Source organism: Nesoenas mayeri (genome assembly GCF_963082525.1).
Source record: "Nesoenas mayeri genome assembly, chromosome: 17".
NCBI classification, from domain to species: Eukaryota; Metazoa; Chordata; class Aves; order Columbiformes; family Columbidae; genus Nesoenas; species Nesoenas mayeri.
Genome location: NC_137565.1, coordinates 4,353,183 through 4,365,443, shown reverse-complemented (window position 1 = coordinate 4,365,443; position 12,261 = coordinate 4,353,183). Strand labels below are relative to the sequence as shown.

The 12,261-nt window shown below is 43.8% G+C and overlaps 1 protein-coding gene across 1 annotated transcript in view; it reads left to right on the top strand.

Annotated features, from left to right (window-relative positions):
- LOC308047262 (lysine-specific demethylase 2B-like) overlaps positions 1-12,261 on the top strand; it is a gene marked incomplete at its 3' end in the record, with an annotated part of 84,639 nt that overhangs the window by 17,947 nt on the left and 54,431 nt on the right. The window contains exon 6 of the mRNA XM_080355627.1: positions 10,236-10,414. Coding sequence (XP_080211753.1) covers positions 10,236-10,414 — 179 coding nt within the window. The remainder of the gene's footprint in view (positions 1-10,235; positions 10,415-12,261) is intronic.

The window sequence follows — 12,261 nt, the reverse complement described above, 5'->3', positions numbered from 1 at the left end:
CCTGAAAAATCCTGGTTCTTATGGCAAATCGTTTCTATCGCTGTGGAATTTGTGCCGGACGTTAACGGCCACCTTGACGCTGAGAGCACCAATTCCTGTCTGCGTGCCTCGTTTCTAAATTATCTCCTAATGATTTCAGGAAATACTGGTGAGCAATTTTCCTGTTGCATATCATTGCTGAGAAGTTTTTCTAGTTCTAGCTTTATATGTTGCACTATCAATCCGATGTTCAAATAAAGCAGGGGAAAATTCTTGTTTTATTAATCCTTCTTGTGATTGTCCCCGAGTTCATAGCAGACTCCTCAGGTGTTGCCTGAACCTCCAGGTATCCGCGTTTCTGAAGCGCAGGGTTTTCAAAACTTGTTCAAGGTTTTGCTGAACCCGGGAGGGGAACGATGGTTTGTGAATGTGAAGCGGAATGATCATAACTCTGCATCTGAGTGTGTGTGGGAGTCGATAGAGAACATAGCTTGAAAAATGTTGTGTTCGGTGTAAACTGTTGTTTTCTTTTTTTAACTGCTCGTCATTATAGTATTCTGGTGCTATTTAAACCTATCATTTTTCCTCGTTTCTTTTTGTATCAGGGGAAACTCATTCATTATAGAACATTTCAAAGAGACGATGCTGGGTTTTTCCAAAGCACACCAATTCCATAGGAAGTTGCTGAGCCTTTGGCCTCCAATTATTCTGAAATCTTACTTTATAATATGATAGTTGTGTCATCTCTGTGTTTGGGTACCTGTGAGTAACAAGGAAATAAGGATAATTGGTAGCCTAGCTTTTTAAATTTCCCTTTGAAAACTGTAATCTGTGTCAATAACAACGTTCTTTTTCTGTGCCTACCTGGGCTTAAGTGTCTATTTCTTTTTTTTTAGTATTTTGCCAGACTTCCAAAGAAACATTTCCATCGCTTGTTGGATTTTTTGTTTGTTTTCATAGTTTAAAACATGCCGCTACCAGCTGTGATGTAGCTGGGTGATGTTATGACCAGCACATCCATGTGCATGAACGTGCACCTATGTGTAATGTATGATGTGTAATGTGTGTGATGAAACGCTCTTCCCGTGCAGTTGCTTTATTTTAGAGAACAAACACTTTAAACTGCACAGCTGGGAAGTGGTTTTAACGAGACTCCGACCTCCATACGGAAGATATCCTGGATACTTTTTAAACCTGAGACAGTGGATTAATTTCAGCGGTTGGAATTTGTCTGATCTCTGCAGTGGCTTTGAGCCAAGAGCACAAATGGAGGAGAGCAGAGGAGTTACTGGCCTGCTCAGGAACTTGAGACAACTCTTGGAAGAAGAAAAACTCTGTTGTGATTTAACAGCTCTTAAGCTTTGTAATTCCATCGCATAAGGTAGATTTGACCGCTAATTCTGAAGGACAAAATATCACTGTCATCTCTCCATAAGTTGATTTCATCTCTTCATAAGTTGATTTAAAATCTGATTACGAGGGTCATTGGCCCTCTTAATGTCTCCTTAAACATGTGCCACAGCTGCACTAAAATCTGTTCAGTGTGATTTTTGCAGGCTCCTTATTTTCCACTCTCGGCATGCCGTGGTGTGTAAGTGTAAGTCACATTGCTCTCTAGAAACACTCCGGAAGCATCTTTACCAAAAACATTTTTAAAAAGGGGGTCAGTTTAGCTGAAAATCTGATTATGAGGAGTAACAGGTATGTGAAGTGGTAAGTGCTGCGACAACACAATAGCAATTACTAATTTTTCCTCAGACTATGATTCTGAGTGACTTATTGCTAATGCCCAGAAGCAGCAGCTCTACAGAATAATTGATGTTTTCCAGGCCTCTCGCATTGGCGTCTTCCACCAGTGATGCCTCTAGGCCGCAGCTTTTAGACTCATACCTAAATAAACGGAATAAACAGCTAAATAAAAGCGGTGCTGCTGGTCCGTAATGTTCATCGCCTCCTCTCTACGGGGCTTTGTGTGCCAGGATGTGATCGTGGTTTATTTAGTGTATTTCGGGACCAGTGTCAAAGCCGGGATTCGGTGGCGCACAAACCAAAAATCCCGGTGAGCGGCAAAAGGGGCGATTTCCAAACGTGCTGAGGATTGTAAGGGGAAAAAAGAGACTCTGAGAGGTTGTGATCCCCGGGCTGCAGAGGTTAAAGCTGCGAGCGCAGCGGTCGCTCCGGTGGGATCAGCAGCATTGTTGTGTGGAATTCAGCGTGCCCGGCCGGGCATTGTGTCAGTGGGAACAGCGCGAGTACAGGACTCGGACTATTCATGGGGTGGTCTAACAACTGACATCAACTCACTGATGGATTTTATTTAACTAACTCACTTCGGGTTTATTTATAGAATTAAAAGAAGTGTAGGAGCAGTGAAGAATGTATTGTCGGTCGTGTATTTTGCTGTTAAAATCTGATGCTGTAGACTGGACTGCGCCATAAGGCTGACATGGATAGGAGATGTTTAGTTCCTTTCATTTAGTTGCTGTGTTCACAACTGTGCCGAAAGGCTTTGGTGTTTTCTTCTTGTATAAAGAATGAACGTAAAGCTGAAAGCAGCAAAGCTTTTAATTGTGATAAAGTTTGTGTGTTGAGGTACAGCAGTTAAACAGGGCAAAGCTCGGAAAACTGTTGCAGAGAGCAATCTTCACCAGGCCTGGAGAGATGATACACGAGATGGGACCTAATAGATCATTTCAATATTTGATTTCTATGATTCTGTCAAATCTTTGAAGACCTGGCAGCAGGCTTTGATCTCCAAGACAAAGGGTGAAAGGAAAACCAAGGCTCTATGCACCCTGCTGCTTTCTTTGCTGGGAGTAGCTGAAGAGATACCTGATTATTGCTGGGTTTTGCTTTCTCATTAGAAACACCAGAAGAACAGGAGGTGAGCCAAATATTTCTGTTGCAAATTGAGTGTTTAAAGAAATATGTGTGAAGGTCTGTGCCTCAGCTATTCGTTTCTAATCGTGGTGTCAGTGGAGAAAGATCATAGAATAAATTACATTATTAAATCCTAGACGTTTGCAAGGAAAAAGCCCAATAAATACAGGCGTTTGGCCCTGAAAATGCTGCTGACAGGGTCGGTTCTGGAAGAGATGCCGTTTGCTGTCATACCCCTGCTCATGGTTTATTCAATAAGCGAGTACGATGTTAAGGACTTCATCGTAGCGCACTGAAGTGAACAGCTGAGCTTTCTTTAGCATCAGTGGAAGAAATTAGACCTGCAGAGGAGTATTTTACTGGCTGTTAAGGTTTTTGTCACAGGGGAGAGCCATAAGCAAGCTTTCTGAAGTTGGGCATCACAACATTTTGCTCATTGTGGGAGTAACTGCAATTCCACGGTGTGGTGGTGCCCAGTAAATGGTGTGACCGTCTTTTCCCAGGTGGAAACGGGGCTGAAAGGTGAAGTGATCTGCTCAGGTGCCTCTTCAGCCTGGTGCTGGAAACAGCATTTGGGGAGCCTCAGTTTCTAGTTCTCCTGTACGCTGTAAATGATGGAGTGAGTGTGGCGAGCCACAGCCTCTGCTGTGCAAGGCTGGGACGGGGTGGAGCAAGTTCCCTTAATGTAAGCAGGTTGATATAAATAATTTAAATTCAGTTGGGACCGAAAGGATTACTGCCCGGCAAGTGTATGTAACAGCCATAAGCTACGTGAGGCTCTGTATCTAGCCGGTTTTGTTCTGTTAAACACAGATGCTACTGTAGTCGCCAGGAACTCCATCTAAAATGGGAATATGCACACCAGGTACTTCACAGAAAGACAAGAACCTCCCTAATCCATGTTTCTGGAAGTAGATGATAATGGAAGGGGAGTGGAAAGAGATGCAAACGTTGTAGATATTCATTATTCTGGATTTATAAAATGTGATTTTATATATATATATATGTGTATATATATATATATATATATATACACTGTACACACATGTATAGATGAATACATATGCGTATGTATGAATTTAATTCAGTACTGAATCGAGAATCATCAGTGGTGTCTCCACAGAAAATTGTGGTGGTGGTGGTGACTGCAGACCAGGTGGGCAAAGGCAGAAGGGAGGGCAGAAACCACGTAAAACGTTTCTTTTACATCAGCATACCGCTCTTCTGGTGTGTCAGCACAATGGTGCCCAAGCTGGCTGTGCTCAAAAAGCTGAACGCAAACCGGATAAGTGAGTAACTGCTTCCTAGTGATTTTTTTGCTTCTTTCCTCCTGTGTGTTTGCTCCCCCTCTCAAACCAACCTGCTCTGGAAATTGTATCATGGTTGAATTCACATTGAACTACAAAGCAAGTCGAGAGGCTCATAGTGTGGTCTGCGGGCAAGTAGGGGAAATTTTGTCTTAATCAGTGTTCAGTGCTCCATCCTGTGAAAGAAAATTAACCATGCAGATACAAAAGAAGGACAAAGCAGCCGCCCACTGCAGTTCAGGAAACTTTTCCATCATTTCTGCTGAATAGGGACCTAGTGCTGCTTTTTCTATAGAGCGACGCTCCATTTGTTTCAAGGAAGTTGTGAAATTGGAGACGGAGAGGAGGTGGGAGAGAGGCTCATTAGAGGAGCTGTGTTGTGAGGGGTGTTCCCCCAACCCAACGGGCTGTCTGGAGCAGGGGTGACCTGCACCTCGGGATGGACACGTGCGGGGTTTGTCCAGGGAACGGGGATGGCACTCGGGGAAGAGCAGAAGAACCAAGTCAGGAGTCATTGGCTGCTGAACCTCCAGGAGTCTTGTGTGGAGGGATGAGGAGGAGGCAGTGAGGTCTTTGCTCTGTTCCCAGCGCCCAAATAATGCGTATTTTTGCAACCCAGTGGACCGGGCTCTGCTAAGGGAGGGTCAGCACTGATCCCACGGGAGGGGAGGTACTTGCGTGAAATATTTCCATTCATTGCAAGATTTCTCCTCTTGTTGCTCACAGTTTTTCTGTGCCTGCCTTGCTCTCCGGGTTCTACTTTTTTTCCTTTTCATCAAAATGGGACTGTTGGAGTATTAACCAAAACGGAGTTAGCGAAAGCATCCTCGTTGTTCCTGTGGTTTGGAATGCCAATTTCTGTGTAGTTTTATAAAAAAAAAACATATTGTGAAGATGTTCTTCATTCTTTGAGGATTCACACTGAGGGTTCCCCAGTCTCTGGATCCTGCGAGTCGCACTGTGACTTCATCAATGGACTGAGACCCACAGGAGACAGGACCCGCAGGGGGATCCAGGGCACGGTGAGGATGGATCAGAACGGCTCCTTGAGGATGAGGCTGAGCTTGGGTGTTCCTCACAAGTGCCTGTAAAACAATGGTGTGTCAGTGCTATTCCCCTTGATCTGAGGATCCAAACCCAACATCTGTGCTTTAAGGGAGCTGAGTTATGTACCTGGCTACATATTTTTTCAAGGGAAAAAATGAAAAATCCAAACCCAGTGTAGGCCAAGGCCAGTGATTTGTCTCAGATGTTTTAACGCTATTTGCACTGTTGCAGCAACATGTCTTTTGAGATCCACTCTTTATAAAAACAAATAGTTCCTCCATTGTATTGTTTCGTGGCCAAGACTTGTTTTAAAACCTCTCACTGTTTTTAAGAAACACTTTGTTTTTAAAATCGAGCTCCACGTGTCCTCACAGTCGTGCTGTTGGGGCTGCCCATGCGCTTCATGCTCTGAAGCTTCTCTGTAATTGGGAAATCTGCTAAGTCAGAGCTCAACTAAAATCAGCAAGTAAATGTTACCACTGAAAATGATAATTTCCAAGTTCCTGTAAGCTAGGATGGAGTAAACCAAAGGTCTGTCAACAAAAGGGCTTGTAAGTACAGTTGGTGTGAGCTGGCCAGACTTCTGGCTGTTGCATTTCTTTTTAAATGTGAGAACTACAAGGAGGAAACATCTGGACAATTAGGAAAAAAGGAAAGGTGCTGTTTTACTGAAGCGATTCATTCCAATTCCGTCCAGCAGGTCTAAGTACAGCATTGAGGGTTTACTGCCTCATCCTTTTGTCTGTGTCCTTTTCTTTCTTTCTTTTCCCTTGAGCGACCTCTCCTGTTTTCTTTGGATGCCTCTTTCTCTGGTGAGGCTGCTGTTCTCCCTCAGCTCCCCCGGGGTTGTGAGGAAGGACAGATAAATCCTTCCAGGCTCCAGCAAGTGCTATGAGGATGCTCTTACCAACTGTGAACCCATTATGATAGAGAGATGAACTTACTTTGCTGTAAGCAGGACCAGCAGGACTTGACAGATGGGTTTTGTTTGTTTATCATGGGATCTCTTAGTTCTTCGTGGGACCCCAGCAGTCGCGTATGGCGATCAACCAACGTAATGTGATTTCTGAGCCGTTTCTCTTCCCCGTTTGCTCAGGTCTAGGAAGAATAACAAAGTTGTGGAGCTGTGCTGTGTTCTCTCCTGGGCAGAATTAAGATTAGAAACCAGACTTCAGAGTTTCTGAATGGATTTTTTTCAAGTGAAGGTTACATTACTGATTTTCCTACAGTCCGAGGGCTCTATGTGGTTGGTTAAAAATTGAAGCAGTTTGTAGCAGCTCTGAAGAAACCCTCTGAGACTTTGGCATCCACTTATACTAAGGTGGAGCAGCGCACATATAGAGTGGAAATCTCTCCGTATAAAGCGGTGTATTGCAGACTTTCAGGGGACGTCGCCTCATTTACCATGCACTGGGTTTGTGCCTCTTAAACAGGTGATTGTTTAAGACGGAAAGCTCAGGTCTGTGCTGTCCGAAGGAGCCGCTGGGGCTGCCGTTCCTGCCGCTGTGGTTCCTGCGCTGGACGCGCATCCTCACCCGTGTTTGCGGGGCTGTGCTGGCAAAGGCAGGGAGCTGACCCTGCTTAAAAACATTATTTAAGCCTCAACAGTTTCTTGAGTATTGGCCAACAGTTTGTATCATGAAACCAGGACCCGGGGCAGAGAGAGGTTAAAACTTGCCCAGTGTCCATGACAGGCTGGAAATAGAACCTTGTCCCTCTAATTCCCCTGCTGTGCTCTAGTGCCGGGCCATCTTTTTGTCATCTAAACTGGCATCATTTCACTGTTGGTGCCTATTGTGTGCCCTGGTGTAGTGTCTCTGTTCCCCGTGCATCTAACAGCTTGATTTTTGCCATACCAATTAAGTCTGAACTGCTGTCCCGCTCGTTCCCTCCCTTGCAGTGAGATGGTTCAGACAGTTGAACTGGCAGGAAACTCGCACTGTCTGCATCCCTCACGGGGAGGGGGAGGAATATATATAGTTGGTTAGTTAATGCTGATTTAGCTCTCAGCACTGGGGGATGCTGGGCTAAGATGTTATGGGTGTAGAATTCTACCTCTGTCCTGAGTTTCCACGGGGGAGCTGTGTGTCAGAGCCTGGCGAGTGAGCCTTGGACCGTGATTAGGGCTTCTGTACAACAAAATAAATAATATAAGGTATTTGATGCTCTTTTTTGCTGGGTTTTTTTTTTTTTGGCTCTTAGAAATAAAAAAATGCAATATTGTAGCACTCCCTTGCCTATGTTTAGCATGTCCACTGACTTAGCATTTTGGAAGCAGAACCACTTCTACTTTTAGAGCTGAGCTTCCTGTTTGAACTCTCTTTAAGTTTGTCCTTTGCCTAACACACCCAAACTCATTAAAAAAAATCTTTGTTAAACTGGGACAGTTTTGCCAAAAACAGTCGTGTTCATGTCTGGATATAAACAGCAGTAAATCTGCTTTGGATGAACGTTATAATACTTTTCTTTTTCCCGTGTGATTTTCATTAGCTGAGGTTTCAAAAAAATCAGTGAAAATGGGTAGATGTAAGGATACTAATTGATTCTATATAATGCCACTAAAACACATTATTTGCCCTGAGCCTCTTTCTTTAGACTAGTCCTGTAGCATTAAGGCTTAAGACTTTTTGCTGGCTTAAGCTCTTTCTGTGGACATGCTCTAAATACCTTTTGTTGCCTGAAAATATGCACCGCAGCGTCCCGTGTCGGCAGGAGGAGATGCTCTGTGCCAGCTGGGATCCAGGTATATGTTAGTCCAGGTGCAGTGGGGGATGAGCCGAAGTGAGGAACACGGTCCCTACGAGCGCAGGAAGCTGCTGGGGTGGCCGAGATCCCTCTGGGAACCGCTGCTTTGGGCTTGGCCAAGCGGGGTCCCTCTTAGGGCACCCAGCGAGAGTGTGGCGGTCAGGAAATGGTAAATAGAAACGGTACAGCGAGTAAAATTCAGAAATCCAGCCTGAACTGAGATCTCTCGGCCTGTCACTGCTCTTTGGAGCCTCTGTGTTATTCTTTCCCTTGTCATTCACCTGTCTCCCCTTCTGGATGATATTTTTCAGCCTTCTCCTATGGGCAGGAAATAGAAGAAAGGGCTGAATCTTTTCAGGAAATAAGAGATAAAGTTGGCAGTAAGCCAGAGCCACTAGGAAGTGGGCAGCAAGCACGAGGCTGTTAACTTGTAATTAGATGTCTCAAATTTTGCGAGCGGTACTCCAAGAATCATTATGTATGGGCTTGTTTGATAGTGCTGTGGTTTAAGAGAAAAACATCCCCTCAAATTACTCTTTAATTTGGAAGTCAAGAGACTATCAATTCAAATCTTAGCTCTTCTGCCCGTAATTGGTAATCGTGCACATTTAACAAACCTGCTATTGAACTGGGCCTCATATTTTTAATTCATCAGGTAACTGCTGATTTTCCTTTCAGGAGGGATAATTGAGAGGCTGTACAAGGTCGCTTCCAGCAAAGCGGAGATCAAACCTAGACTGTAATGTGGCACATCCCAGACTCTGCCACACAGTCCTTCAAATATAATTTTTCACTATCCAGGTACTTAACCTCTCTGGGCTTCAGCCACTGGTTTAATCCCAGCCAGAAATCAGGCTGACTGTTGTTGAGCAGGACTTCACCCCAGTTACTAACTCATTGAATTGAAACTCTTCCCCCTAGATAGTAAACAGTTAGAAAAACAAACAACCCCAACCCAAAGCTAGATTTTATACATTTTGTTTCAAACATGTAAATACCAAATGTAAGGATTCTCATGCTTTTTTGCACATAACTGAACTTTCTGCCTGTACCGTCTCAAGGTGGCAACACCACGAACAGTCCAACCTCAGGCTGAGGATGAAATCCTGTTCACAGCCCTTGGACTGAAGAGTTTGACCCGCCAGTGGAACTATTCCAGATTTGCATTGTATATTTTTTTCACTTTGATTGCAAAGCTTTATGGTCTTGAGTTCCTTCCAGAATCATTATCACATCTGTCACTGCCATCGCTATCAGTGGCTAAGGATGTTTTTAACGGAGTGATGCAATCCAAACCATCACTCTTGCTGAAATACTGCTCCCCAGCACATAACAGGCCAGGGTCTGTAATTATTAATTCCCTCTGATGGAATATATCAGCCCTCTATTTTGTTTTACTGCAATTTATTTTGAGTTATTTCTTTGGTGGTGAAAATGGTTTTGGAGTGACTTTTTGGAAGCGTCATGAGTTTGTTTGCTGGAATCCTTCTCTCCTGGAAATGAGGCTTGTCTCTCATGGGCTCCCGTTTGCTCGCAGACAAATGAACTGCTAATTAGGATGATGAAATTGCTGGGAGAGGTGAAACCTTCCAGTTGGCCAAAGAGAATATTGTGGATTAATCTATATAAAGCTGAAGGCTCAAGTAAAACTCCTGTTCAACATTCTGGTGCTAATGAGACTTGTATGTCTGCCACTCGAGGAGGCGCGAGTATGTCCTGCAGTTTTTGTTGAGAGATCCAAAGCGGGGGTTTGCTCTTCTGTGGCATTTAGTGCTTTCATCTCCACTGGCAATGGCTGGAATTGGGAATACTCAGCATTCTGTAGAAGGTGTTCGGCAGTTTATAGCACCCGGTGGTGCAAGGCAGTTTGCTCTTGGTGGATAATTTTTGCACACGAGTAAAAGCATCTTGAGAGGCATATGGATGTTTAGAGAATTGCAGAGTATGATTTGGAGAGTTACTTGTCTTGCATGGCCCCTGCTACGATATTATATCGCTTCTGCATGGATTTTAATGTACTCCTGCTCATGGCAGTCAATGGAAAGGAGGAAACTCTCAGTCTCTCTGAAATAGAGAGAACAAGTGACTTGTTCAGTGTTACACCAGACACAAAGTCTTTGTCCAAATTCCTTCCCTGCTCAAGACCCATGGAGGGACTAATGTTGGTCTCTGCTTGTCTTCTAATAACAGTTTCCCTGCAGTTGTTGAGATGTATATACATATATATATATATATAGCAAAGGTAGATGTTCTGAGAGTGTCTCTGTGTGTTTGCAGGAAGCCGACGGATAGTGGACGTGATGGACGTGAACACGCAGAGGGGCGTTGAAATGAGCATGTCCCAGTTTGTGAGATACTACGAAACGCCAGAGGCCCAGCGTGAAAAGCTCTACAACGTCATCAGCCTGGAGTTCAGTCACACGAAGCTGGAGAACATCGTCAAGCGGCCCAACGTGGTAAGGGACCCTGTGGTGCTGCTGTTTATTTGCAGCTTCCCCTGTCACCAGTTGCTTTGCAATAGATAAAACATGGAGTTTAAACCAGGCGATGTGAAGTGCCTGTAACTCCCGTCTGCTTAGTGTTAGCATCTCTTTTTCACCTAGCTGGAAAGCTGGTCTCCTTGACACTGGAACTTAATTTACAGGTATTAGAGCTCTTAATCATTCAATTTGCACAGATAGCCAGTTCCTCCAAGGTATTTAGGGGAAATTCCATCCAAAATTAAATACCTATCTATTGTTTTTCTTCCTCTAAGGAGGAGGAAATTTAAAGCTATTATAAGGAAGCTTAAATTCCTTATCTATGAACCCGCCTATTACCTAAATAATGTTCAGCGGGCTCCAAAACAAAAACTCGGAAACACATGTATTAAATGTAGGAATTTATAAGTTATTTAATTAAATCAGCATAATTACTGCTGTGTCAGAATTGGTGGTGTCAGAGGAAGGGGGTAGATTTGTACAATATTTTAAAGGTAGACAGCTCATGTGATTTGGTTTCCCCATGGAGTCACCAGCAGTGAAACTGTGACCTTGTTAATAAAGGTGATTTCGCTTATCACTAAAATGTAGCCACGCGTGGGTGAGGGTTTGTGCATCGACTCGGGATCACACAGGGATGGAGGTAATGGCATGGGAGGTTTCAGAATATCTCCTGGGGACGCTTGGCAGAGACTTTGGGCATCGGTCCTGGTTGATCAGGGGACAAAGGGACTTCTCAAAGCAGAACGTCTGTGCTGCGCGTTCCCTCTGTCTCTGCTCGTGTCACTACTGGGTGTGAAACTATAGTTCTGTGATGTTTTGTTGTCAGACACTCCTCTCCTCCACATTTCTGAATGCTATTGTAGTTACACCAGCAGGGTTTTGTTTTGCTGGGGACATCTCTTGCCTGTACAGACAATATAAACACCACATCTCTGCCTGAACAGGTGAAAAGTAGATGGCAGCTCCAGTTGCTGATTTGTAGAATTAATTCTTAAGCAAGCTTTTGTGTTTGCTACATATTACAAATTTAATATTAAGCAGGTATTTAAAAGTTTGTGCATTTTTTTGCTGTCATCCAGACACTAGTGGGAAGTTTGGAAATGGTCTGGGGAGTTTCTGGTGTTCGCCCAATCCCAGTTTTCCCAAGCACATCATGCTCAGTGAGCTTTTAAAACATCTGCGCAAATTTCCTGGGTGCTGAGAACTGAAAAATGCAATTAGATACTTGTTAACATGTGTAAATGAATATTTCATATCTGTTTCATATGGGCTGAGTGCACAATTGTTTGTAAAACCAGGAATAGTTAGATCTTGCTGAAAGAGATATTTGCATTCCCAGTAGGTAGTTGGGAACAGAAAAGAGGGTGCTGGGGAAGTGGGTGCTGAGAGGAAGCCCAGGACATAAAGTCAGATACTAGTCAAATCCTATATTTGTATAAGTGGTTCCCTTGACTTCTGCAGAGGTCTCTGAGCCCAGGTAAGGTAGAAATACTTGATTCACAGTCCCTGTTGTGTAAAGACTGTGGGTTGTAATATCAGAATGTGAGAATTATTTTGGAATCAGGACATCAAATTTATTTTCACACACAATTGTGATGTTGATGCAATTGATCCTGTTCCTTCCTACTGGCTGCATTATCTCCTGTTGCCTCTTCTGGGTGTTATCAACAATACCAGGTGCAGATGGAGAAATAAATGGGGTCAGCCCCAATCTGCAAGAATTTCATGTGCTAATTGCCCTATTCTGGGGATACAAAGGGTTGAGTTGACTCATACAAATAACGTTCTTGGGTGGGTCTTTAAAAAGGTTGAGCAGGCAG